The sequence below is a fragment of the Mercenaria mercenaria genome, chromosome 6, assembly GCF_021730395.1.
Source record: "Mercenaria mercenaria strain notata chromosome 6, MADL_Memer_1, whole genome shotgun sequence".
NCBI lineage: Eukaryota > Metazoa > Mollusca > Bivalvia > Venerida > Veneridae > Mercenaria > Mercenaria mercenaria.
This window is the reverse complement of record NC_069366.1, coordinates 27988881-28016156: the sequence shown is the minus strand read 5'-3', so window position 1 is coordinate 28016156 and position 27276 is coordinate 27988881. Positions and strand designations below refer to the sequence as shown.

Here is a 27276-nt window from a genome sequence, read left to right as displayed (position 1 = left end):
TTTTTTTTCATCACTGAACAAAAGAGAAAAGTAGCTATTACTTGTATTTATGATGAAGAGTTATCATTAGCCCTAACTTTGAGTAGAATTACTCACAGCATTGTTTTTATTTTTTTTTTAATTTGATCCTTATAAACCATGAAGTTCATAGTTCAATAAAGCTACTACAGTAAACACCGAACATTCAATGTCACAATCCGATGAACAAATATTTTAGTTATCCAGGGTTTGAGCAATCCAATATAATGGAAGACAAAGGGCCAGGGACCATATGAATTGCTCAAGTGAGCCTGAGTGCTCAAGCCACTGGTGCCTAAGCTTATGGTGTTTCACTGTAAGAGTAATAAATAGAGTGGGAATATCTTAACAACACATTCTATATTTCAAGGTCACATAATTAACTACAAGCACCAACTGCAGTAAATTAGTTCAAACCTTGTTCTATATGGATAGAAATAAAGTATTTCCCATAAGAAATGGGTACATAACTGTGGCAAACTTCTTTTATTTATGGTTAATGCAGCACAACATCAACACACATACTTCAAAAATAATTCAACACTAAATAACTGCTGCTGTGACGGTCGTTCTTTTAACAGCTACAAATCTGAAGACAAGTCACAAATGCCTACCTGCCAGGCACCAATATTTGATGCAGATTCTGAGAAAGGTCGTTGGAACACACGGCACATCTTAAATGCATCAGATCTAATCTCTGTTACGTTGTTCAGTAAGGCCCACACTGCGGCCAGCGGGAACACAGACGAGAACAAAAACACATAACCAAACTGCAGAAACATCTCCAGGTAGTCGTTTAGAGTTCCCTGTAAGGAAGCAGACAAATTATGTTTGCTCAACAGAAATAAAAATATGTACTTTTAGGCTTGCCTCTGTTCAACAAATATTTTTTTACACCCTGAAAACACTTTCATGAAACCAGTAAATCTACCTCCAGGCATGACATTAGTCAATATGCCCCCAGTCATGACACCAGTCAATCTGTTCACAACAATGACACCAGTCTTCATGACACTAGTCTTTTTGCCCACCTGCATGACACCATTCAATTTGATCTCTGCCATGACACCAGTCTTTTTGCTGGTCAATTTGATCTCTGCCATGACACCAGTCTTTCTGCTGGTCAATTTCATCTATGTCATGACACCAGTCATTTTGCCCACCTGCATGACACCAGTCAGTTTGTTCACTGCCATGACACCGGTCTTTTGCCCACCTGCATGACACCAGTCAATTTGATGTCTGCCATGACACCAGTCTTTTTGCCCACCTGCATGACACCAGTCAATTTGTTCACTGCCATGACACTAGTCTTTTGCCCACCTGCATGACACCAGTCCATTTGATCTCTGTCATGACACCAGTCATTTTGCCCACCTGCATGACACCAGTCAATTTGATCTCTGTCATGACACCAGTCTTTTTGCCCACCTGCATGACACCAGTCAATTTGATCTCTGTCATGACACTAGTCTTTTTGCCCACCTGCATGACACCTGTCAATTTGATCTCTGTCAAGTCTGGAGGATTTCTATTGTATTTATAACATTTTATATTGGAATCTTAACAATTGTCATATAACATTCAAAACGAAAAATACTTGCCAGGCTTAAACAAAGTTAAGGGCTTATCAACATGGATATTTACTTTCCCTCAATGCTTATCAACATGAATATTTGCTTTCCCCCAATGAGCATGTACCCAAATTTTGACTGGCTTCCAAGAAAGTCATGTTTATCTATAACACGAGCTTGTAGAACACGAAATGCCCCCATTGACACATTCAGTAATTGCACAAGAAACAGAAATTATTTGGTCACTGTGCACTGGATGTTTGACATACTGACCTCAAATCAACAATTATGGGTCATTTACCTGTCATAAGTAAACTCCGTATCAAATGTGATCTTAAACCAAAGCATTTCTCTTGTTATTTGGCAAAAAAAGTTCTACTGTTCTGGGTCAATCTGACCTTGAACTTTGACTTCAAATCAATAGGGGTCATCTGCTGGTCATGATCAACATCCCTATAAAGTTTCGTGATCCTAGTCCCAAGTTTTCTCAAATTATCGTCTGGAAACGGTTTAATTGTTCTGGGTCTCTGTGACCTTGACCTTTGACCTACTGACCTCAAAATCAATAGGGGTCATCTGCTGGTCATGACCAACCTCCCTATCAACTTTCATGATCCTTAGGCACAAGTGTTCTCAAGTTATCGTCCAGAAACGGTTTAACTGTTCCAGGTCACTGTGACCTTGACCTTTGATCTACTGACCTTAAAATCAATAGGGGTCAGCTGGTCATGACCAATCTCCCTAACAACTTTCATGATCCTAGACCAAAGCATTCTCATGTTATCGTTTGGAAACGGCTTAACTGTTCTGGGTCACTGTGACCTTGACCTTTGACCTACTGACCTCAAAATCATTAGGGGTCATCTGCTGGTCATGATCAACCTCCCTATCAACTTTCATGATCCTAGGCCAAAGTGTTCTTGAGTTATCATCCGGAAACCATTTAACTGTTCCAGGTCACTGTGACATTTACCTTTGACCTACTGACCTCAAAATCAATAGGGATCATCTGCTGGTCATGACCAACCTCCTATCAACTTTCATGATCCTAGGCCCAAGCGTTCTTGAGTTATCATCCGGGAACGGATTGGTCTACGGACAGACAGACTGACTGACATCTGCAAAACAATATACCCCACCTTCTTCGAAGGGGGGCATAATAACACACACTAATGGTGATATCACCTTGAACTGTAGCCACAAGGAAATAATGCTACCATTTTTTATCTGCTATTTTATACATTAAGTGTATTAAAATCTGGAACAAGAGATAGCAGAAGCATTTTCAAACTAATCTAAACACAACAAATTGTTTCATGCCACAATTATACTTCAATCATGGAACTATTTTGCAGGACTTATAACCTTTTTGTCATATTTAAATTAATCAAAACAAGGTTCTGCAATATACAAATGTATTTCTTTTTCAATTAGGTAATAACGCAGTTATACCTCATACACATCCATTGTACTTTCAACACTGGTCTGTTTCTGGAGGTCCTCGCCTATTTCTCCGTTACTGAACTCCACTTTTTGTACTTCATCAAACTTCTTCATTGCTGTATCGAGCTTCTTGGCTCGGCGACTGTGTAGCAAGAATGGCAAAATGGATTCCTGAATCTGACCCACTATCTGGGTGGTAATAAGGAGGGCGGCAAGATGCTGAAAATGTCATTGAAATATTGTATTATATGATTAACAACTACAGTGCAGGGTTAGACCCTAACAATTTTTTCCTAGTTACCTGATGGATCACAAAATTTTTAATTCTACTGGTCCCCGCAAATCTAGGTGGTCCCTAAAATCTATCAACAAAATTTAAATGATAAAAACATAGTTATTTCAGTTACTTTATTAAATGATCTTGTTTTCAGTTATCTACTGTCCGTAGGTTAGGGGACTTAGTGTCGATCCCTACAGTGAAACACTGCTCGCGCAAGCATTGACAGCTCAAGCACCTGGACTCTAACAACTGATACAGTCTTGTCAATTTTCCTTATAACACCACTTGCTATTAGAGTTTGTTTGCTTTGGTTTAGCACCATTTTTCAACAGTATTTCAATTATGTAACAGCGGGCTAACTAGTGTTCCTGGACTCTATACCAGTACTAGCCTGTTTTCCACAAGTAACTGCCAACTTCCCCACATGAATCTGAGGTGGAGGACATATGGATTCAGACACAATGTCTTTTATCAGTAGTCACAGAGAACATATGCCTCACCCGGGGATCAAACTCACGACCCCGCAATCTATAGACCTACGCTTTTCCTACTGAGCTAAGCGGGCAGATGCTTTGAGTAGCAAAATGAAAGTAGGTCACTAGATCAATTTCAAGGACGAAATGTGAAAGTAGGTCACTAGGTCAAAATCAAGGTCAAATTACACTTCAGAACACAAATTTATGCATGTGGTCCAAATTTAAAGCCTGTACCTTCAAAAATGTGGAAGTAGGTCACTAGGTCAATGTCAAGGTCAAAGTTTGTTTCGGTACACAATCCTATGCATGTGGTCTAAATTTGAAGCCTGTAGCTACAGAAATGTGAAAGTAGGTCACTAGGTCAATCTTAAGGTCAAAGTTCATTTCGGTACACAAAACTATGCATGTGGTCCAAATTTGAAGGCTGTAGCTCGAGAAATGTGAAAGTAGGTCACTAGGTCAAAATCAAGGTCAAATTTTATTTCGGAACACAGAACTATGCATGTGTTCCAAATTTGAAGCCTGTACCTTCAAAAATGTGAAAGTAGGTCACTAGGTCAATGTAAAGGTCAAAGTTTGTTTCGGTACACAAAACTATGCATGTGGTCCAAATTTGAAGGCTGTAGCTTGAGAAATGTGAAAGTAGGTCAGTAGGTCAAAATCAAGGTCAAATTCCAATTCAGAACACAAAACTATGCATGTGGTCCAAATTTGAAGCCTGTACCTTCAAAAATGTGAAAGTAGGTCACTAGGTCAAAGTCAAGGTCAAAGTTTTTTCAGTGCACAAAACTATGCAAGTGGTTAAATTTGAAGGCTGTTGCTACAGAAATGTGAAAGTAGGTCACTAGGTCAAAATCAAGGTCAACTCATGTCAAGGTTCATCTTGCCACTCAAAACCATACATGTGGTCCAAATTTGAATGTTGTAGGTTATTGACAAGAAGATTTTAAAATCTTTTCCCTATATAAGTCTATATGAACCATGTGACCCCCAGGGCGGGGCCATATTTAACCCTAGGGGGATAATTTGAACAAACTTGGTAGAGAACCACTAGATGATGCTACAATACAAATGCCAAAGCCCTAGGCTTTGTGGTTTGGACAAGAAGATTTTCAACGTTTTTCCCTATGTAAGTCTATGTAAACCATGTGACCCCCGGGGCGGAGCCATATTTGACCCTAGGGGGATAATTTGAACAATCTTAGTAGAAGACCACTAGATGATGTCATATACAAAATATCAAAGCCCTAGGCCCTGTGGTTTTGAACAAGAGGTTTTTCAAAGTTTTTCCCTATATAAGTCTATATAAACCATGTGACCCCCGGGGCGGGGCCATATTAGACCCCAAGGAAATATTTTGAATCATCTTGGTAGAGGACCACTAGATGATGCTTCATACCAAATATCAAAGCCCTAGGCTCTGTGGTTTTGGACAAGAAGATTTTCAAAGTTTTTCCCTATATAAATCTATGTAAATTATAGAAATAAACAAAGGGCCATAACTTACTAAAAAATTGTTGAACCAGTCTGATTTTCAGGGGGACACAACTAGGGTACCAATACATCATTCTGACAAAGTTTGGTCAAAATCCCCCAGGTAGTTTCTGAGGAGATGCGATAACGAGAAATTGTTAACGGACGGAAGGACAGACGGACGGACGGAAGGACGACGGACCACAGACGCAGAGTGATTTGAATAGCCCACCATCTGATGATGGTTGGCTAAAAATGAGCTAAAAGACTTAGTTTTTGAGACTTTCAAGCAGTCCAGACACATGGCCCTGACTTTCTGTCTTCAACTTAAAACTAGCTTTATTTTGAAATCGAATTGTCTTATTAAATGTAAGCCCAATTTAAGTTGAAACAGTATTCATCTGACATACATACAAAATGAAGATGTAACCTAACATAAAAATTGATGATCTGGAGGCAAACATGTATATCCACGCTTCCAGTTGAATTTTGAACTGCATAGCAGTTGTGAATCAAAACCTGGTATTTTTTGTACTGAAATTTGTAGTTTACTGACAAAGCAATCTTTAAATCATGTCTAGAGGTGAATCTAGAGGTGGTTAAAAAATATAAAGAACATATTAAAGCATGTTATCATTCCTTGACACTATCATAAACTTACACTTTTCAGCAGTTTCATGTCTTGGAGATAGAAGGCAACGTAGAACAGTGAGATGAAGCAGTTAATAAACTCAAACTGAAATAAATAATTCACCTTTTAATATATTTTGATTTCATTGAAAACTGAATGTATTAAAACATAACATTAATTTATACTAATCCTTCTGCCATATATGGCACTGACCATAAAAGGGATAGAAGGATGATGCTGTAAAACCTAAAATTACTGAATAACTTAATAACACCACCTTTTTCATGATGGAACCGTCTGCCTCAACTTACCACGTATCAGTCTATGCTGGAGGGCTAAAGGCTGTTCTGTCTTACATCCAGTCATTGTAGATGCTGGACTTAATTTTATCAGTTTTTAAACTGTGTACTAAGGTAGACTAGTCTTCAATTTCATTCAAGTGTATTCAGTATTACATTTAAGTTGTGAGTATACCCTTCTTAAGTAAGCCAGCCAACAAAAATGTTGATGTTGAACGTGGATATGGATGTATGCTTTACACCGATTGTCCAATTTATTTCTCTGTAACCCCAGTGCAGTAGTCCTCATACAATTAGTTATCCTCGTACAAAACAATTTTTTATCTTTGCAAAATAGATTACAAAGATATGTTTTCATTTTTTACCTTTTTTTCCCGATGCAATTTATAAGCAACCTATTTTAAAGCAAGTACGGCTCCGTGAGGACTATTTCAATACCTCAGAAGGTCTGCCTGTTCAGATGTGTACAACAACTGTTTTAGAAATCGGACATGGACCGCAACTTGTCTAAAATATACTCCATTATTTTGTTGGAAGATACATGTTGGATTTAAATTGATAAGCATATTTTATTGAAAATAGTGCAATCAACATGAAATCATATGGCTGGAAAATTGTCTAAGGACTACTGTACAGGAGCTATGTACTAAAAAACTTGGTCTAATAAGGTACGTTTGAAAATGTCAATTTTCCCATAGCACCTTTGAACAGGCTATTCACTTCTTAAGTAGGAATTAATGTAACATCTGCTAGGTGTTTCACAGAACTTTCCAACTGTATATATAAAACTGAAAATGCATTTACTTACCAAGATCAATTTCAATATGATATGGTTGTCATATGATGTCTGCAACCTGTGGTTTTCTGAATTAAACAACATTATAGATATGAAAAACATGAGAAGAACTTTGCTGAAATTGTTTTAAAAAAATCTAGAGACAAGAAAAGAAAGCATTAACAGAAGAAATGCTAATTTAATGAAAATCATGTAAATGCAGTAGTTTCCAGCACTTGGGCAAACATAGTTTCTTCATAGAAACAAGAGGACCATGATGGTCCTGAATCGCTCACCTCTTCCCACATGACCCAGTTTTGAGTATGACGTTGTTTTTTCTCTTATTTGACATAGCGACCTAGTTTTGAACTTGACCTAGGTATTATCAAGATAAAAATTCTGACCAATTTTCATGAAGATCCATTGAAAAAATATGGTCTCTAGAGAGGTAACAAGGTTTTTCTATTATTTGACCTAATGACCTAGTTTTCGAAGGTACGTGACCCTGTTTTGAACTTTAATTAGATATCATCAAGGTGAACATTCTCACTAATTTTCATGAAGATCTCATGAAAAATATGGCCTCTAGAGAGGTCACAAGGTTTTTCTATTTTTATACCTACTGGCCTAGTTTTGACCGCACGTGACCCGGTTACGAAACTGACCTAGATATCATCAAGATGAACATTCAGATTAATTTTCATGAAGATCCATTGAAAAATATGGCCTCTAGAGAGGTCAAAAGATTTTAATAATTTTAGACCTACTGACCTAGTTTTTTACCGCAGTTGACCCAGTTTCAAACTTGACCTAGATATCATCAAGATGAACATTCTGACCAACTTTCATACAGATCCCATGAAAAGTATGGCCTCTAGAGAGGTCACAAGGTTTTTTTTATTATTTGACCTACTGACCTAGTTTTTTAAGGCACGTGACCCAGTTTCGAACTTGACCTAGATATCATCAAGGTGAACATTCTGACCAATTTTCATGAAGATCCATTCACAAGTATGGCCTCTAGAGAGGTCACAAGGTTTTTCTATTTTTAGACCTACTGACCTAGTTTTTGAACACAGTTGACCCAGTTTCGAACGTGACCTAGATATCATCAAGATGAACATTTAGACCAATGTTCATACAGATCCCATGAAAAATATGGCCTTTAGAGAGGTCACAAGGTTTTTCTATTATTTGACCTACTGACCTAGTTTTTGAAGGCACGTGACCCACTTTCGAATTTGACCTAGATATCATCAAGATGAACATTCAGACCAACTTTCATACAGATCCCATGAAAAATATGGCCTCTAGAGAGGTCACAAGGTTTTTCTATTATTTGACCTACTGACCTAGTTTTTGACGGCACGTGACCCACTTTCGAAATTGACCTAGATATCATCAAGATGAACATTCTGACCAATTTTCATGAAGATCTCATGAAATATATGGCCTCTAGAGAGGTCACAAGGTTTTTCTATTTTTAGACCTACTGACCTAGTTTTTGACCCCACATGACCCAGTTTCGAACTTGACCTAGTTATCATCAAGATGAACACTCAGACCAACTTTCATACAGATCCCATGAAAAATATGGCCTTTAGAGAGGTCACAAGGTTTTTCTATTATTTGACCTACTGACCTAGTTTTTGATGGCACGTGAACCAGTTTCGAACTTGACCTAGATATCATCAAGATAAACGTTCTGACCAATTTTCATGAAGATCTTTTAAATATATGGCCTCTAGAGAGGTCACAAGGTTTTTCTATTTTTAGACCTACTGACCTAGTTTTTGACCCCACTTGACCCAGTTTTGAACTTGACCTAGATATCATCAAGGTGAACATTCTGACCAATTTTCATGAAGATCTTGTGAAATATATGGCCTCTAGAGAGGTCACAAGGTTTTTCTATTTTTAGACCTACTGACCTAGTTTTTGATGGCACGTGACCCAGTTTCGAACTTGACCTAGATATCATCAAGATGAACATTCTGACCAACTTTCATAAAGATCCCATGAAAAATGTGACCTCTAGAGTGGTCACAAGCAAAAGTTTACGCACGGACGCACGGACGCACTGACAGACGGACGACGGACGCTGCGCGATCACAAAAGCTCACCTTGTCACTTTGTGACAGGTGAGCTAAAAAACATCCTTGAAAATTTTCCCTCATAAAACATTTCTGAAATGTTGTCTAATCACTGTAAGAAGGAAAAAGGATTTGAGCCGTGCCATGAGAAAACCAACATAGTGGGTTTGCGACCAGCATGGATCCAGACCAGCCTGCTCATCCGCGCAGTCTGGTCAGGATCCATGCTGTTCGCTAAAGGTTTCTTTAATTGCAATAGGCTTTGAAAGCGAACAGCATGGAGCCTGACCAGACTGCGCGGATGCGCAGGCTGGTCTGGATCCATGCTGGTCGCAAACCCACTATGTTGGTTTTCTCATGGCACGGCTCATTTTGATGTTTTCTTAAAATAAACTGAGCAACTTACCAAATTCATTAAGCAGTGTAGCAATTTTCCTGTATATAGCATTCAGTATTGCAATAACGATGGCATAAACAACCGTTGGCATAAAAGTATTTAGGAGATTCAACCATCCTTTATCCTCTAGATACCATTTATCTACGACAGCCTGGAACCAGAAGTATCCTAACATAGCATAAAATGCTACCGTAAGACACAAACACAGGACAGGAACCGTCACTCCATAAAACCTTAGTACTCTCTGAGATTTTGGAAAAACAGGTTCTGGCTTCCCAGTGACAGGATTCTTTCCCATCCGACCATGATAATTTGCTCGAGGTTCTTCAAATCTTGATGAAACAAAGTCCATACAACCCCATTTAAACGCAAGTTCCGCACAATAACGTTTCCAAGCTTCAAGAAATAACGTAGCCCAGACAAGATTGAACACGGCAAAGATGGCCTCCCTGTAGAGATTCTGCCAGGAAGTTATCCAGTATATGATGCCGATGACTGCCGGAGGTATAAGAGCTATTGTGTAGAATCCAAGAAAGGCAAAGTACAGGGCTATTTTCTCTCCAAAATAGTTCTGAATTTTATCTGAAATAGATATTTTTCATGAAATCTTGTATGAAGTATTGATATATTGATGAGAGATACTTGTTATTTAACTAAATTATTATTACCTTGTAGTAAAAGTGAAGAAACATGTATCCTTATGAGATGAGATTGAAATTTGTTTTGTTTTTGTTGAGTTTAATGTCATACCAATACAGTAATATGTCATGGCGACTTTCCAGCTTTTCATGGTGGAAGACCCCAAGTGCCCGTCTGAGCATTATTTCATTATGGGTGTGAACCTGGGTAGAACCACCAACCTTCCGTAAGACTAGAGCTAGGCTTGAACCCATATCAGTGAGGGGCAAGTGATCTGATGTCAGCGACCTTAATAACTCGGCCACAGAGGCCCGATATTAAAAGGATTTCCTGTATTTTCTTGTTCAAACTCTTTTACAGTTTTACTCTGTGTATGTGTGTGTGTGTGTGTGTTTCGGTTTAAAGTCTTTTTCAACAATTTTTCAGTCTTATAGCCAACGGTGTCTACTTGTAGCAGTGAGCACAATGTCCAACTTTATAGTTCTGCCTCACTGGAATATCACGCCGCAGACACATGACAAGATATCCCACCCAGTCACATTTTACTGACACCGGGCTGACCTGTCCTAGCACTACCCTCTTAATGCCGAGCGCCAAGCGAGAAAGCTGCTAGTACCATTTTTAACGTCTTTGGTATGACGCGGCCAGGGATCGAACCCAAGACCTCCCGCACTCGAAGCGGGCGCTCTACCACTAGGCTACCGAGACGGTTACAGTTTTACTCAATCACTAATAACTGTACACAAATAAGAAGCCAATGAACATAAAGCATATTTTATACAATTTATACATACCAATAGGCTGCTGGGCAAAAGGTTTACCATACCACTCAGCTCCTAGTTTTTTCAGAAACTCCTTGTCATGAATTGGGAACAAATTCTTGATTAAATCCTGACTCAGCATTTTTTTCACTGAAAGGCAAAAACAATATACTGAAGAAGGCATACATGTAATTCATTGACGGTCACATTTTTTTGATGTTGTTGGGAATTACATTAGAGTTAACAGCTATATTCATATGGCAATGTTTTTTCTCTCTAGTTTTTGTTGAGTTATAGGACAGAAAAACACAAATTTTATATTTTGCTTTTGGAAATGTTTCCACCAAGAAGTGTCCTATGAGCATTAATTTCAAGCATGAATGGGAACCTGGGTATGATCAACACCCTTCCATAGGATTACTAAAAAGCTTCCTCACATGAAAAAGTACCACACCAAAAGCAAGGTTTTGAACCAACAGCAGAGAGGGGCGAGTGATTCGAAGTCAGTTACCTTAACAATTCCACAATAAAGGTCCCTGCACATGGCAATGGTCCGGTTTATCTAATAACAGAAGACTAGAGCATTGACTCATACATGTATTTACAGGAAATATAGTCATCAATTACCAGCCTTCTGGTAGACAACTGGACAGCCCTTAATGTGAAGAAAGCCGACTGCTAAAAATATATTATGTCAGTTCTAGTCATTTTCTAGGGAACGAGATGTTTGTCAAAAACATATTATTCCCCAATGATTTCAGTTCTGAGATAACTTGACTTTACCCTTTGAGCTACTGCTCCCCAACACAACAGTCATCTAATGACAACAGGTAGCCATCCAAGGAAGTCATGGACTGTAGGCTGAAATTTTTTTAGCTATTGAGTGGAAACCACTTTCTGTCTGTCTAGGACATTGCAGCCTTGACCACTGACCTACTAACTCCAAAAATAATAGGGATCATCTTACAGGCAACAATCCTATGAAACCTGACTAATGTATGACAAAGTATTCTTCAGTTATAGATCCGAAATGGTTTTCAGCTCAAGGATGTCATGACCTTGACCTTTGACCTACTGACTCTTCTAATAACTGGGGTCATCTACTAGCCACATACAATCATCCTATAAAGTTTGCCAACAGCAGGCCAAAATGTCTGAAAACAGATTTTACAGCTCAAGATCACCATGACCTTTGACCTAATAACCCCACAACAAAAGGGGTCATCTACAGACTGCAGGCAATCATCCTATAAAGCTTGATGACTTTAGGCCAGTGTTTTTCAATTATCAACTGAAAACCGAATATACTGCGACCTTGACTTTTGACCTGACACCCAAAATAAAAGGGTCATGTACTGACAAAAGGTAATCATAATAGAAAGTTTTAAGACTGTAGGCTACAGTGTTCTTCAGTTTCCTATTGGAAACCAGTTTTCAGCTCAATGTCCCACACGACCTTGACCTCCAAGCACCTGAACTCACAATCAATAGGGGTCATCTGCCGGTCACAACCTACCTGCTTACCAAGTCTGAGATTCCTATGCCAAAGCTTTCTTCAGTTACCGATGGAAACAAAGGGGTGAACAGAAAGACTGACAGACAGATGGTCCAATTACTTAAAGTCACCCCTTCAAAGGGTATAAAAACTCTTATACTGTGGATTGGGGTGGAGTTGGTAACATCAACAACTGGTTCAAAACTACAATATCCCTACAAGGAAGACATTATTATTGACTGTAACATTTCACTTAGTTTAATCTGATTTTTCTAGTCAGAACAATCTTGAAATATATTTGTAAGACTAAAACTCTACCAATGGTGCGTCCGGCATACAGCTTGATAAACTCATATCCTGGTACATGTTCATCATCCTCTGTTGCCCGGATATTCTCTAATTCTCGAAATATTATCTTCTGCTTCTCAGCCATTGTAAGAAAATTGTCAGCATTGTCTGTAAGAGATCATTTTAATTGTCAGCATTGTCAGTAAGAGAAATGTTTTGTTAGCATTGTCTGCAGGAGAACACTTGTCAGCACTGTCTGTAAGAGAACATTTAATTGACAGCACTGTGTGTAAGAGAACATTTTAACTGTCACAAAGAGAACATTTTAATTGTCAGCATTGTCTGTAACAGAACATTTATCAGCCCTGCCTGTGAGAGAAAATTTTGTCAGCTTTGTCTGTAAGAAAAAAATTGTCAGCATTGTAAGAGAACATATAAAGTATTTTTAAGTATGACACTGTGTCTGTACAGGTAAAAAGGGAAAATAAAGCTTGTGAATTGACAACACAATGCATTTTTAGTATTTCAGTCATATTCATTCAGAGAAACACCTTTAACAAAATCTTACTAAAAAACTAAGTAACACTGCTGTTTGATAAATTAATTTCAAAGTAAAAGGATTCAAATGATACTATTGTTGAAAACTCCACGAAATCAGTTATAAAGCTTAAAAACGCCACCTACCTCCACCCCTGAAATTAGCAAGATCTCTAACAGTGAACTCTCTGTGGTTACCATCCTTGTATACCTTCATCATGTCCATCATTTCTGCCCCGAGTAACAGCCTATCTGTCTTTGCCCCAATAAACAACACTGTCTCCTACAGGATACAAAACAATGACAATGTCACCATGACTGTCAATACTCCAAGGATTTTGGAAATGTAATACTAAAATCTTGAAATAATAAGAGATCTCAAAAATATGAGTCCTGAGAAACAAGCACTAGATCCCTGATAGTAGATGAGAGGTATTACTCCACCACTCATTACTCTTACAGGATGACAATCATGGGACTATTTTTTTTTATTTGTAAACTATTAATCATTTTGTGTTGGACCAAGCGATAGTGGCCACATGTCTTCAAAATTTGTAGTCCAGAATTAGACCTCTTAAGCTAGAATTTCAATACACCAAAAATGTATGCAAGACAATGTATATAATTGCAGACATATTACTAATAAACTGTACTGAAATGTTACTAGTATAAACAATTGCCTTTTTACAAATTTTAAGTAAAAAGGGGGCCATAACTCCACCAAAAATAGGAGGAATGTAACCAATATCAAACTTAGACGATATTTTAAAATCATAAACATGTGTACCAAAACTGAATCAAATCTATTCATCCTTTCAAAAGTTATGGAATGAATATCAATATTTTGCACAAATTTTAAGTAAGAAATAGACCATAACTCTGAAAATATAGGTGGATTGTAACTTAAATTTAACTTCTACATCTGAAGTGAGGCACAAGCACCAAGTAATATTCTTCTGCAAATTGTTTAACTATTCATTCCCACAAAAATGTGGTCTCTTCTCATCCATTTATAAACTCCCATAATACATGTGTATATACTAGGAGTAATACCCGGGTCACACATACGGCATGGTAGCTACCTTTAGCCACGGATAGAAACGTAGTAATCCTTATCGATCCGTACCTGAACTGTACCTTAAAGTAGTAATCCGTATCAATCCGTACCAATCGGTACGGCTCGATACAGATTACTACGTTTCTATCCGTTGGCTAGACGTAGCTATCCGCACCGTATGTGTGACTGGGGTATAACAGTGTTGTTCATGAGTCATAACATAATTTATGTAGCCGCCCTCTTTAAACTATATTCTATATATTCATGTGTGTACATGTATCTAACAAGTGTAGATTATATTCCCATTACTGCATCTTTTCTTTGGCAACTACACATTACAAACGTCTATATACTTATCAACATGCAAATCGTAACTTCTAATTGAACCATGCATACAAAACAAATCTAAAGGCCTGGCACATCACCAAAGGCGAACACAACTAATCTTAGAAAGCCTGATCTGTTTTAAGGTAACACAACCAACTGCTTTTCAGTGCACATACAAAATGTTTACCTTTAAATGATTTTGTATGTCAGACCCCAAATTCAAGATGACCTAAAATACAAAAGCCATTATCTGTATGGCCCATCAATTTATGATTTTTGCTAAATCAAGACCCCTCCCATTCTTCTTTAGCCAATATCCTTAAGCATTTCAACATGAAGTAAGCCTAGGTGACGATCATGGAACATGTTTTGTTACAGTTCCAGCCTGTTTTAAAAATGCACCTTTTACCATCAATTTTACAACACAAGCAAGTGTGAAACAGATACTTGGAAACAATAGTCAATTCAACTTTTAACTTACTACCTACCTCTTAATCCCTGGTATCAGCTGATGGGTCTGTAACCATTCTATCAAACGAAACCTGCCCTGACAACTGACATTTCGAGCAGAAATGAAAAAAGCTTTCAAAATCAGTAAATTTTTCTTCCTTGGAACACTTCTGTGTGAATGGATACCCCATAGGCTAGCAGAGTCACATACTAAAATCAATATGCTTCAGACTTCATGAAGAACAGGCATCCAGTGCAGGAAGTGTCCCCAGTGTTAATTTCATACTTACCAAGAGCAGTGATGGTAAAAAGTGTGTTTTTGAAATTGTAATAAAACATGTTCTGTGATCATCACCTAAAAATGCTAAAAGATATTGGTTAACGGCTGACATGGGCTGAGGATGGGCGTTTGGGGGTTCCTGACGTTTTGGTGGATATTTGAAATTCTGAAATTAAACATCATCAATCATACAAAAAAGCAATTGTTTTACATGAAAATTGAACAGCATACAAAATATATATATTGTTTAATGATACAAGCTTTGAATTCTGGAAAACAACTGCATTAAGTGGCTGCACTTATTTTCCCAGAACTGAATTTCACATAACTAGGTTTAACATTGTTTTGCAGAAATTCTGAGAATTATTTATTTGTATTTCTTTAGAAATGGTACTTTTTTTCTAAAGGGGAACAACTTTTTAAGAATATTTTAATTACCCAGTAGTATGATTGGTACAGGCCAGTATGATGAAATGTATTGGACTGCTGATTGCTGAAACAGATATTTTGTTCATTTTCCAACCAATTTGCGCTTTTTTATGGATAAATTATGTTGATTTCATCAAAATCATTATGTTCGTCTCTTTGTAATAGTTGTATCCCTTAGATTTAACTGCAAATGGCAGTCTGTCAAAAACTGCATATGGCTGACTCATAGAAACAAGAGCACCGCCTTGCGGGTGCTGACGCTCATCTGATTTTTTTTGTGTAATAGAAATATTGTCCTACCCATGATTTTCTAAGTCTAAAAAGGGCCATCATTCTTGCAAAAAGCAGGATAGAGTTATGTTTCTTGATGTTCAGTGTCGACTTATGATGGTGAAAAACTGTTGCAAGTTTTAAAGCAATAGCTTTGATAGTTTATGAGAAAAGTTGACTTAAACATAATACTCAACCAAGAAAATGATTTTCTAAGTCCAAAAGGGGCAATAATTATTGCAAAAAGCAGGATGGAGTTACGCTGCTTGCTGTACAGGGTCAGCTTATGATGGTGAAGAAGTGTTGCAAGTTTCAAAGCAATAGCTTTGATAGTTTAAGAGAAAAAGTTGACCTAAACATAAAACTTAACCAAGAAATCTGATATTTTCTAAGTCCAAAAGGGGCCATAAATCTTGCAAAATGGAGTTATGTTTCTTGATGTACAGGGTCTGCTTATGATGGTGAACAAGTATTCCAAGTTTCAAAGCAATAGCTTTGATAGTTTGGGAGAAAAGTTGACCTAAACATAAAACTTAACCAAGAAATCTGATATTTTCTAAGTACAAAAGGGGCCATAAATCTTGCAAAAAGCAAGATGGAGTTATGTTTCTTGCTATACAGGGTCAGCTTATGATGGTGAACAAGTATTCCAAGTTTCAAAGCAATAGCTTTGATAGTTTAGGAGAAAAGCTGACCTAAACATAAAACTTAACCAGGCAACGCCGACGCCGACGCCGACAACCGCTCAAGTGATGACAATAACTCATCATTTTTTTTCAAAAAATCAGATGAGCTCAAAATAATTAAATCAACAAAAGTCTTATTTATTTTTACATTTTAGGGCTTTGACATTATTGCAAATATATAAGAAATACACAATGTCATGTTACACAGTTCCAAGACAATCCAATCATATTAAAAACTCTGAACTATCTTGAAGTGTGGCCCCTTCCTGTATCCTCTTTCAAGAAAATGAAAACACCTTTAAATTAGTGGCACAACAAACATATTTTATTTGATGTTCAATTTTCATATAAAAAAATTCTCTTTCTGGTTTTAAATTATACTGCAAAATCTCAATTAGAAAATACAGAAAGACAAATGTAGTGATATGCCTTTGATATGGGTAGAATGGTGGAAGTCAGTATCATATTCCTTCTTATTATTATAGAAATGAAATGTCCCACATATTCTTAACAATCATGTTAAAAATAAATTAATTCTTACTTTCAAGATGTGCATGTACCGCTAACCTGGCCTAAACATCACAAATTAAAGGTGGTCAATCACATTTAAGCAAAATTTAGTGACATTTTTTACTTTTTGTATATTCAGTTAGAGATTTATTTAATAAACAAAAATACCCATTACTTAGAGTTAGATCCCTGTTAGAAATGTATACTTTATTGATTTTCATAAAAATTTGTAATTACTCCCCTTTAATATGAAAATATTTAAAAAGCTTGGTATTTCTTTTTATTTCCATATAATTCTGAGTTTTACGTTCGCATTGGATAGATATACCAAATATTTAACAATCTGAATCAAAGGGTGGGTTTTAAAATGCATGTAGCTTCTGAATTTCATTTCTTTCAATTCTATCTTGGTTGCGCAACCAAGATAGGCAAAGGGAGGTAATAATAATTTTTCAAACTTGCATTTCTAATGAATTCAATCTATATATGTAATTGTTAATGCAATTATTTTACGAATATAATACAATATATCGGTTAGTTTTACATTTTCTTAGGTAAAGTATGTTTATCACATTTATACTTATGATAAAATAACTCGATCTTGGTTGGGCAACTGCAATAGGAAAACCAATTATTAAAAATATCTCCAGTGAAAATCTAACTTGTATTAAGCGCTAACTGAACATAAATGAGTGTAAATGATCAGATGTTAAAGTTTAAAACAAATCCGTTACTTAGCCAAAATCTGATTATCCACCTTTAAACAATACTGCTATAATGTTATATATACACTTTTGTTTTAATATATTCTATTAATACCACTGACAAAAACAGTTTCATCTCTTAAACCGTATTAGTGTAAATCATACTTCTACTGTTGGGTTTGATATAGCATCATTAGTATCAGTATATGTCATTATATCACACATCTAACTGGACAAGACAGTTCCCATAGTTTAGTAAAAGACTATTCAAATTTCATTTTGTCAACTCAAAAGCTATGGAGTTGCTATCCAAATAATGTAGTGAAGATCTAGTCAGGTTGATCTTGTTGAAACAGCATATAAATTTCAATCTACATAATCATTCAAATATTTTTCTATCAATATCTTAACATTGGAAGGTGTTGTTTCTGAGACAACTCCAGCCAGAGAACTTCATAACAGTGGAACATATAAATTTTCATTTCAGACGAGGATTCAATTAGGCCTTTCATCTTCAACAATTATGGGAACATTGTACTGTTGCTAAGTTCCAAGCAACAAGTTTTGTGTAAGATTATTTCAAATTATCTTTGAACATGGTGTTTTTGTTCTACTATCCTGCTGCTAATAAAGACTGGTGTGGGAACATCCATGAACTACTTTAAATCTGGTATGGGAACAACCAGGAATAAGTTAAATCTGGTGTGGGAACAACCAGGAATAGGGTTAAATCTGGTATGGGAATAACCAGGAATAGGTTACATCTGGTATGGGAACAACCAGGAATAGGTTAAATCTGGTATGGGAACAACCAGGAATAGGTTACATCTGGTATGGGAACATCCAGGAATAGGTTAAATCTGGTATGGGAACAACCAGGAATAGGTTACATCTGGTATGAAAACAACCAGGAATAGGTTACATCTGGTATGGGAACAACCATGAATAGGTCACATCTGGTATGGGAACATCCATGAACTACTTTAAATCTGGTATGGGAACAACCATGAATCGGTTACATCTGGTATGGGAACATCCATGAACTACTTTAAATCTGGAGTGGAAACATTTTGAAACTGCTTTAAATCTGGTATGGGAACAACCAGGAATAGGTTAAATCATGTATGGGAACATCCATGAACTACTTTAAACCTGAAACTGCTCTAAATATGGCATGGGAACAACCAGGAATAGGTTAAATCTGGTATGGGAACATCCATGAACTACTTTAAATTTGGTATAAGAACATTCTCCAGATGTTATAAATTTTGTTTGGAAACATACAGGAACTACAAGTACTTTAAACCTGGTATGGGAAAATTCAGAAAATAAATCTGGTACAAACAATTTTCTGTCATTTTGACATAAGGAAATGGCCTTAGTTCTTTTCATATCAAAGGCATGTTAATGTACTGTTCAAGTATGGGTAGAGTCAAAAACAATTAAAAGTTGTTAATTTTTTTTCAATAAGATTGCCTACTGTCATGGTAAAAGACTGCACAAATATGAACAACACATACGCATAACTGAAGAAGCAAAATACATGTCCAGCCATGACTTTTCTCAGCATTTTCAGAACTGAATGTTGAAAAAACAACAAATCCTTAAATTAATGTACAAATGAATGCAACAGCTGCTAAAAAAGAGGTTGTGACTTCGCAAATACATAAGAGTTTTTTTTTGTTTGTTTTAAAGGTGATTGAAAAACATCACTAAATTCATAGCTTTATAAACTAAGCTAATCATTCCGGTGTTTCTGTTTTAGCTCCAAACTGCAGAGTTATTCTGTGTAAATTTGTCTCATTTTAGAAAACACAATCAATATTTAACTTCCATGCCCTTCACCAAACCACAACTGGCATAAGTCTCATGGAATATTAACCTTTAGCCTGCTGGCAGTAAGAGATTTTGCCTTTGTGACCAGTGCGGAGCCAAGATCAGCCTGCATCTCTGTGCAGGCTGATCATGGTCTGCACCAGCTGGTCTGCACTGTTCACTCTTCAGTCAGAAAATTTTTCAGTGAAAACCCCTTTGAATAATAAGTGGGAATGAAGGACCAGTCCATTTTAGAAATTTAGCAGGGTAAAGGTTAACTAACTGATAATATAGCATTAGTGTTTAAGGTACTGGACCCTTAACAACAATTGGGCAAATGTGTATTCTCCGTATGGAATTTCGGAATTCTCAGCTTTTTACCGAAAGCAATGTTCACATTAGCTACAGTTATGTCCGAGGATGCTGAAGTGCCAATGAGAATATGTAATCACACAAAATAACGGAGTGTCATTATACCGGTAGATCCATTACCGTAATAATTTTTCTAAAGAGCATGTTATTATTAATTTTGCCTGTGTTTAGACTTTGTAGGCAGCTGTGGCTATAAGGAATTTCTATGAACTTTACACATTCAGCTCTCAGCCTGCTGGCAGCAAGACTTTGTGATTCTGCCTTTGCAACCAGTGCAGACCAAGATCATGGTCTGCACTGTTCACTATTCAGTCAGTAAATTTTCAGTGAACACCCCTTTAATTAGTAAGCGATGCTGCCCAAATTGAATGATGGACCAGTCCATTTTAGAAATTTAGCAGGGTAAGGGTTAAATATTGAAATCTCAACCTCTCAACATTTTCTCACATATCATTCTAGTATACTAAGTACGACTATGGAGCTAATAACAAATTTCACATATTCTGGTACTCTTCCAGTCATAACCTAGTCCTTTCAGACAATACTTTGAACCAAGTAAACTAAATGTCATTTTGAATTATATTTGCTGTCAGATTTTAATAACATGAATGGGCAAAGATGACATTTTACATACAATGAAATTCCTTTTGAATTGAGACCATATACATGTAGTAAGCAAATGTGACTAGGAAATTTTTCAGCAAACTGAAATAACTGTATCTGGATACATGTAAAAATAAGTTTTTAATGAGCATCTATCAATGAAGATTTTATTATTGATGCCACACTTATACAATTCAATAACTGTAAAATGTTACCCTTTACCATGCATAAAAAACAAATCATGAATTTCAAATTAAAAAAGAAGAGAAGTTCATATAGACAAATAATTTACGTCCTTGGTATAGATGATTGTACACTATTGGATTACTTATAACATACGAGTAACCCAGCCCTTCATGTCAATAAAATTTGACAACACATAGAAATCAAAAGATAAGAACTAATATGTACCAATTAATTATGCATGTAACAATGTTAGTTCTCTCATATATGTATATTGTGTGCATACAGATACAAGGTATGCTCTGGGAAGCACACTCCCATGCATTGTACTTACTGAGTTTTCCTGTAAAGTAAATACAGCAACAATAATATAGCTTCAGCATGATAATATATCTCAATAGAATATATCAGAGGTCTTTAAACAAATATCCAGAAACTACAGAATGCTTTTAGTAAAAGTCCATGTCTCCCCAGTGATACAGCTTCATTTGAATAGAAGGTAAAATGATAGGCAATATCAAGCCATATCAAAGACATGTATTTGGAGATGGACAAAAAAAGAAGTTCTACAAATAAAAGAGAAATTAACAAAAACAATCATTTAATAATTAATGTTTCATTCAGAAAAGAAACATTTCTCTCAACCTGAAATAATTTCAAGTACTGAAACATTAATTTCCTGGTATTTTTGTTTTGTCTGTTCACGATGATGTGTTTTATTACTCCTTCTGTTGTTGTTGGATTTAACTTTGTACCGACTCAATTATGGGTTATACGGCGATTTTTCAGCTTTCAATGGTAGAGAAAGACCCCAGGGGTCCCTCCGTGCATTATTTCATCATGGACAGGCACCTGGGTAGATGGCTTCCTCAGGAGGAATTCAACACCCTGAGTGAGGCTCGAACGCACATTGGTAAAGGGCAAGTGATTCGAAGTCAGCGACCTTAACCACTCCGCCATGGAGGCCCCAGAAATGAAAGTAGTTTCCACTAACACTGGTAATAACTTTTACCTCCACAAAGGACAGTGTAATTTATCTCACTACATTATGGATTTTTGTTATATTGTCATCTTTGTCATTTCTTTTGTTTTAATTTTTAAAAAAATATGAATAAATAGAATATGAATAAATATATAGAAAGCAATAATTATTGTTTTCATATCTCGGAGCTTCTCAATTCAAGCCAATAACAAAAGGTAAGATCATCTTTTGCTCTGATTTGTTAAAGATAAAACATCAGCACTTAGCATGATACTTCATGGCAGTTTTGTAGTGCAAAATCGCTTAAAAACAATAAGCATCATAATATTTATGATTGCTGATATTTCTTTCTCTAAATACTATTAAATTAAGGTAAAAGCAATTTTGTTTAAAAAAAATAAACCACTCTTATTTATTTCAGAAACTAACGGAAATTTCAGTTTTTTTAGATATACAATTTATATCGCGGAGAGTCATTTCCCTTTCTCATTTTATGTATATTGTCTCAACTTGTATATAATATGCTCCTATAATAGGGGTAAAAAAAACTGTGCATTATACACAGTATCTATGGTACTAATCTAAATAAGTTTGTAGTATAGGTATCCTTTTAGGCTTACACTTATCGGCAAGGTTAATCTAAAACTGACATTTAAAGGGCAATAACTTCACCAAAATGCATTTCAACCCAAAAATGCCAATGACTTGCAATTCAAGCCATAGTATTGAGCAACCGTACAAATTTTGGTTGAAATCAAACAATAAGTTTCAGAGGTGGAGTGGTCCCTACAAACTTTTGTGACAGACAGACTGATGGACAAGACAAAACCAATATATTTCCCCACATATAGGGAAACATAATAAACATCTATATATCAACCTAGTCTGAACAAAGACACCGATTAAGAAATGAAGGTGTAAAACTGGAAAAATTTACCATGGACTTTTTGATAAATCAAGGGCCATAATCCTAACCTAATTGTCAAATAATGACATATAATAAAACTTAACTAGCATCTTGTGTGAAAATGAAAATATATATGCATTAACAATCATCAAGCAAGTGGTATTTATAAGAACATACATTGTAGTATATGCAAATACAGTGTCAAAAGTAGAGATAATAGAGTAATATCAATCTAAAGGCATGAGAACTGTATGGTCTTAGAAGCTGCCATCCTTTGAAAAAAAAGGCTGGGTTTTTCTGTGCCAGCAGTGGATCTATATATGTACATAACAAGCATAATACTCTATACATTAAATATCATGCTTAACTTGGAAATATTTTCCTTACAAGACACATGATCATTTGACATTTTCCAGCTTACGTGCAGGTTGTTGGGACTTTTGAAAGGTGAGATAAAGTTCAAACTTCTTGAAAAAAGGTAAAATCTTTTCATGTAATTGTAAACAAGAGTTGTCGGAGGACAGAGACCCTTGACTATTCAACAGCCTTGTCAACTGAATGAATACGAAAGTCAAAAAGAGGGTCATAATTTTGTAAAAAAGCAAAATAGAGTTATGGAACATGTGCAATGTGGGTCAGTTTATCACAGTAAATAACTGTGTGAAGTTTCAATCCATTCCCGAAAGCGGTTACTGAGATACCAGCTTACAAGATACAAACGGATTGTCTGTGCCAATGCAAGGTTGAGTCCAACTCTACCTATTCTTCCAAAAGGATATCTTATGAACTTTTTTAACATTTGAATACAGCTCTGATATAGTCAGGATGATACTAGCTGCTGGATGAATACAAAGCCAAATTTTCTCCTAACTTACTCATACAGGTAAGCTGTAATGGTCAATGAAGGGCAAACATCATATGAGCCGCGCCATGAGAAAATCAACATAGTGGGTTTGCGACCAGCATGGATCCAGACTAGCCTGCGCATCCGCGCAGTCTGGTCAGGATCCATGCTGTTTGCTTTGAAAGCCTACTGCAATTAGAGAAACCGTTAGCGAACAGCATGGATCCTGACATCCGCGCAGTCTGGTCTGGATCCATGCTGGTCGCAAACCCACTATGTTGATTTTCTCATGGCACGTCTCATATATTAAGTTTCTATCATTTTTTGACTATGTACAATACATGCTTTTGTACATACTACTGGAAATAGTGCATGTGTTTTACACTAGCCTCCTGTGCATATATATACCAGAAACAAACCATTGTGAATTTAAGAATTAATATCTAGCACATTCAATCTCACTTAAATAATATCAGCGCTATAGATTCAAACCACATTTCCAAAGGTAGAGCAAGCCATTAAGACAGATTGAGATTTGATACTTGTATAATTTTTTTGTAAAATGTCTCTTCATTTTTATCAGAGTCTGAAGTGAAACAACTCTTAAGTCTTTATACCCTCTCAAAACTGCATACAGGACATGCCTCTAAACTGAAAAATGTCTTGGTCAGGTGTACGTTCTTGCTATCAAAATTTACCTCTTTTAACTGTCAACTCTTCAAAACTGAAAATTTCATTTGGTCCCAAGGTGACATTCTTTTCAGTGTTTTTTTTTTTTATTCAGTAAGTAATGAGAATTTAGTAACAGCAGCTTTTCAACACTTGTGTACATACAGGTATTAAAATCTCAACCTTCAAATAACAAAAGTCCCGCCATCAATTCCAAAATATTATAAATATAATTTGACGGCCAATCACCGAAAATATCCCTTTATCATTTAAAGAACTGTATACCTGGTTATGCTGCATCACCATTGCTGTTACACACAGATCAGCACCATTGTCCTCACTGGAGGCCTGTAGTTTAGCGATCATCCATTCTACTGCCGCCTGTTTTGTATTCACAGCAAACTCCAAAACAACCAACGGCTCGAAATCTTGTGATTTATTTTTGACAACTTTAAGGACGTCCTCCATGATGAGAAATTACAACCAGGGACAGTAAGCTCTATCTGTATTACCTGTGAACCTTGTCCCTAACACCTCACTGCCACAGACTGATTGCCCCCTCCTTAATACTTCCTACATCTGACTGTCACTGAAAATATAACGTAATATAGAAATAACTGTATTGAACATTTCTTATCATTGCAAATCCCAGTTTGCTTAGCTAAACAGGAAGAGCACAGATCTACCCCAATTGCAGAGTCAAGAGTTCTTTTCCCCACCACACCCAGTTACACTATAAATATACTGTTGAAAAATGGCGCTAAAACCAAAACAAACAAACAAACAAATCATTGTAAATCACACAGGTAAAAATGTTGCTTTTAACACTATATTGTTTACTATCTAAATCACAGCTTAAGAAGCATTTTAAAATGCTCAAGCCCTACAGGTAACAGGTTCAAACTCCTGGTACCTCCCGGTACAACACCATGTCAGTGATACTCCATTTTTTCCTAAGTACAGACTCAATAATGGCTGAAAAAGCTAGTTAGCTTATGTTACAAACCATCTTACATTGCAAAGAAAAAAAAATCTATAGTGGCTGATTTGTGCCATTTCGTTATCTTGTTCTGTTGCAGCAACACAAAGACAAACGTCCTTATGGAACCCCGCTGAACATCGCCCTGTCAAACGTTGTTGTGGCGCCATGCCGGACATCAACCCCCCACATAGAACGCAATGGCACAAAACAGCCACCATACCAATCTTAATTTTGGAAATATTGTACATACATGTAACACTCAATCACAAGAACTATCTTTTAAACTAGATGCCCACATCCCACGGGCAACATGTCGCGCCCACCCTTTGACCATAACTGTGACCTTGACCTTTGAAATAGAGTTAAACATTCATGCCAAATAGAAACAAGATTCCTCAATGCATGTCTAAGTTATGGGCTGGACAAGATCTGACATGACCTTTGACCTCCAACTGTGATCTTGACGATTGAGACAGGAATCTGGGGTTTGTGCAAGACACTCCTCACTGAGGTTAACATTCATGCTAAATATAAACAAGATTCCTCAATGCAAGTCAAAGTTATGGGCCAAACAAGATCTGACATAACCTTTGACCTCAGGCTGTGACCTTGACCTTTCAGATAGGAACCTGAGGTTTGCGCATGACACTTTGTCTCACTGAGGTTAACATTTATGCCAAATATAAACAAGATTGCTCCATGTATGTCAAAGTTATGGTCCGGACAAACAAATCCTTCTTTAAGCTATCACATGTATCCTGATGTATACAAACTCAACATCTCTTACCTGAAGACCTAAAATATCACACAATTTCGTAAGCGTTGTTGTAATTCCATATATTAGCGAAACCCTTTAAAAAAATTTAATTTCAGCCTTGTACTTTATGCTTAAAATGAAACAAAGCTAAGTGACATGAATTAATGATCATAATTTCACAGTCTTCAATTATTGGTGCAACTAAACTCTTGTCTAAAATTATTGCTTTTTCTTTAAGCTTAGTCTTTTAAAATATTTAAATTTTACTTCGCTACTGATGAAATCTGGTTGTAATCCTACCAAACTAGACTGATGCACTTTCCCTGGTCAACTGTTAAATAGAATTAAGTTTATCAAAAGACTCAAATAAAGATTTACCTTGAAAAATCCTAAATATGCACAAACAGCCAATACATTCATACTTTAGTACAGGTGTATAAATATTTACTATAACCCTTTCAATATCATGGATGCATATGTATGAATGATTTAATACCTATAGTAGATATAAATGTACAATAAAGTCTATTAGTGTGTAAAAATGATAGTTGGTTAGGCTAAATAAAAAAATGTTTGATTAACCTGACTCAAAAAATAAATCGCCTTTTCATTAGAATTATTGTTATAAATAAAGAATATCACTAACATTCCCCTTTAAATACTACTTGGGATAATTATGACAAGGTTCATGAAGTTGACATGCCTTACATTTCTTTTCTTGGATGAATGAAGATTTGGGCACACATACTCTCAAATTTTCTTTATCTTTAATTACTGTTGTCAATTTACAAAAAAAACTTGTTCCCTAAGTGAGGTATATGACACCCATGATAGCTGTACCTTCCTTGTGTATGCCCTACTTTGCTGTCCAGCATCGAAATAATTGAGCACGTTGCAGCACATTGTTAATACCATTTTCAGTAGGAAAGTGTTTCAGCGGCCAGAAGATCTACACATGAACATATGCAAACCTGTGACTAAAGTATTGTAAGCATCCAAATTTGGTCATATGAAATATAAAGTTTCCAATAGAAAGTGGTCAAACTTTAATATCTATTTATATCCCAAATAGTTACCTTTAAAAATCTATGATCACTTCATGGTCATGCAGTTTCAAAATAGCCTAGAGTTATCATTATGAATGACATTCCGCAATTAGTCAGCAATTAATAGTAGGAGGTTTACACATCTTAATTGGCCACTATCTTGTCCCTTGTGGCTGTCAATGTCACTGGTAATACCTTGATATTCAATACCTGTATTAACTTGA

The 27276-nt window shown here is 36.3% G+C and overlaps 1 protein-coding gene across 6 annotated transcripts in view; it reads right to left on the bottom strand.

Annotated features, from left to right (window-relative positions):
• LOC123549331 (anoctamin-10-like) overlaps positions 1-27276 on the bottom strand; it is a 58442-nt gene that overhangs the window by 9638 nt on the left and 21528 nt on the right. For 3 of the 6 annotated variants that reach the window (XM_053545474.1, XM_053545468.1, XM_053545470.1), the window contains exons 2-10: positions 24553-24856; positions 13327-13462; positions 12673-12810; positions 10893-11009; positions 9469-10041; positions 7003-7058; positions 5926-6000; positions 3045-3254; positions 633-824 (exon numbers count right to left, since the gene is read on the bottom strand). In XM_053545474.1, coding sequence (XP_053401449.1) covers positions 633-824; positions 3045-3254; positions 5926-6000; positions 7003-7058; positions 9469-10041; positions 10893-11009; positions 12673-12810; positions 13327-13462; positions 24553-24735 — 1680 coding nt within the window. In that variant the 5' untranslated portion in view covers positions 24736-24856. Of the gene's footprint in view, positions 1-632; positions 825-3044; positions 3255-5925; positions 6001-7002; positions 7059-9468; positions 10042-10892; positions 11010-12672; positions 12811-13326; positions 13463-24552; positions 24857-26273; positions 26344-26384; positions 26491-27082; positions 27107-27276 lie in introns of those variants that run through there. The other 3 variants (XM_053545472.1, XM_053545469.1, XM_053545473.1) reach the window with 3 other exon arrangements.